Source organism: Propithecus coquereli, unplaced genomic scaffold (assembly GCF_000956105.1).
Source record: "Propithecus coquereli isolate 6110/MARCELLA unplaced genomic scaffold, Pcoq_1.0 Scaffold3, whole genome shotgun sequence".
NCBI lineage: Eukaryota > Metazoa > Chordata > Mammalia > Primates > Indriidae > Propithecus > Propithecus coquereli.
Window position 1 is genome coordinate 2211645 of NW_012148618.1, and position 2056 is coordinate 2213700.

At 34.4% G+C, this 2056-nt stretch overlaps 1 protein-coding gene across 8 annotated transcripts in view; it reads left to right on the forward strand.

Moving 5' to 3' along the window:
• The window catches only part of HNRNPC (heterogeneous nuclear ribonucleoprotein C (C1/C2)), a 71392-nt gene that overhangs the window by 34597 nt on the left and 34739 nt on the right, over positions 1 to 2056 (forward strand). For 5 of the 8 annotated variants that reach the window (XM_012649343.1, XM_012649342.1, XM_012649346.1 and 2 more), the window contains 2 exons: positions 209 to 323; positions 905 to 952. In XM_012649343.1, the coding sequence (XP_012504797.1) occupies positions 209 to 323; positions 905 to 952 (163 nt within the window). The remainder of the gene's footprint in view (positions 1 to 208; positions 324 to 904; positions 953 to 2056) is intronic. The other 3 variants (XM_012649348.1, XM_012649347.1, XM_012649349.1) reach the window with 1 other exon arrangement.

The window sequence follows — 2056 nt, forward strand, 5'->3', positions numbered from 1 at the left end:
TTGTGGTATAGAACAGTATGAAGTGTACAAAGAAATGGAAGAGTAAGTCCTAGCCCTGTAAAAATTTGTGAGCCTTTTTAATATGAGAAGGAAAGATGAGATATATTGTTAGACATTTTTTGATTTATATGATTATGCACAGTTGCAGTTGGAGATTTTGTGATCCCCAAACAGTGTTGTCATTAAATTTTTGTTTTTGTTTTTTCAGATATTAATCTGGCTGCAGAGCCAAAAGTGAATCGAGGAAAAGCAGGTGTGAAACGATCTGCAGCGGAGATGTACGGGTCAGTACCAGAACACCCTTCTCCGTCCCCTCTACTCAGGTCCGGAACTTTATTATTTATAACTGCATTGTGTCCATCAGTGGGCATCTTCTCTATCTGTTTTCTGGATGTGGGGAGGGTTAAATGTATGTTTTATCTGTGTAAAAGTAATGCTTTATTAATTTCATGTTAATATGCCTCCTTTTTGCCCTGTTTACTAGGGAATTATTAGAAATCCCTGAGGTTTTTGCAATTGCAGTGTAGTTTGATATTTATAGCATAAATTGAAATACTTCTAGAGGAATTTAGCTTCTGAGAAGCTGGGGAGTAAGAATGGGAAGGAGGGTGATATAAGAATGTTTGGTTTACCATTGTATTTCCATTGTTCTTATTTTAGCTGTGTTGTATGTTGAAATTTTAGTGAACTTTCACCTGAATTGGTAATTTGGCCACTGTGTGTTTAGTGGTCTAAAGGTGATTGTAATTAAGTGATTGATTGTTTAAATGATTGGGGATTATTCCATGCTAATCTTGTTGATCTATTTGTCGTGATTTATTTGGCATGGTTTTTTTCTCCCATCTACTGTTGTGAATTAACAACAGCTGCTCCAAATTAATCCTCTTTGGTATTTATTTTTCAGCTCCTCTTTTGACTTGGACTATGACTTTCAACGGGATTATTATGACAGGTATGTTAAAGGTGTTTTACTTTGTCTATTTTAGTAAAAAGCTTAGTAAGAACCATTGTTATTTTTGTTTTTTTAGTGGTTATGAACAGCAAACATGTTTTGATACAGTGTATTCTGTTTATGCCAAAACAAAAAAAATAGCTCCTTCTGAATCATCAGTTATAGATGACATTTCTATTAATCATAGAATTCAAAGAATCGGTTTATATATTGTTAGGACATATGGAGACAAGTCCATTATTTTCTAGGATACTAGTTTTCACTTTCTTGAGAGAAGTCATTTTTCGGTTTTGTATGCCAAATAAAAGTAAGGACTAGCTGGCTTTCCTAATGGAGAAATGGGACTTGTTAGCTGAACTGTGTTCTTGTCATTATTTTTCTGTTAAATAAAATCATGTGTTGCATATTGACATTTCTATCAATGACAGTCGCCATATACAATGATGATCCCATAAGGTTATGATACTATATTTTTACTGCACATTTTCTCTGTTTAGATTTGTTTTAGATATATGAGTACTTACCATTATGTTATAATTGCCTGCAGTATTCAGTACAGTCATATGCCTTACATGTTTGTAGCCTTGGAGAAATAGAGTGCATCATATGGCCTAAGTGTATCATAGGCTATACCATCTAGGTTTAAAAAGACTCTGATTGCACAGTGATGAAAATGCCTAAAGATACATTTCTCAGAATGGATCCCGATTGTTAAGCAACTTGTGACTTTGCTTGCCGGTTAGCTTGGCATGGAATGGGATCACAGTTAAACTATAAAAAATGATTCCTTACTTTAAAAATTCTGTAGTATTTGGACATACCAACAAATATCAAATAGAATACAGTATGTAGTCTATGATGTCTTAATAATACAAAATGGTTTAGGAGTTAATGGTTTAAGTGTTCCATAGATTTGTAGGGTGTGGTAATACAGTTCGTTCTAAAAAGCAAAGAAGTTGGAATATTGATTACTATTTCTTGTGCCTTCAGAACAGCGTTAGTGTTTCTTGGGCAGTCATGAGAAAGCTCTGTGAATACGGCTGGGTTATGGACGGCTTTGAATGATGGATTTTGAACTGATGTAGCAGTCAGTTACCAGGGAAT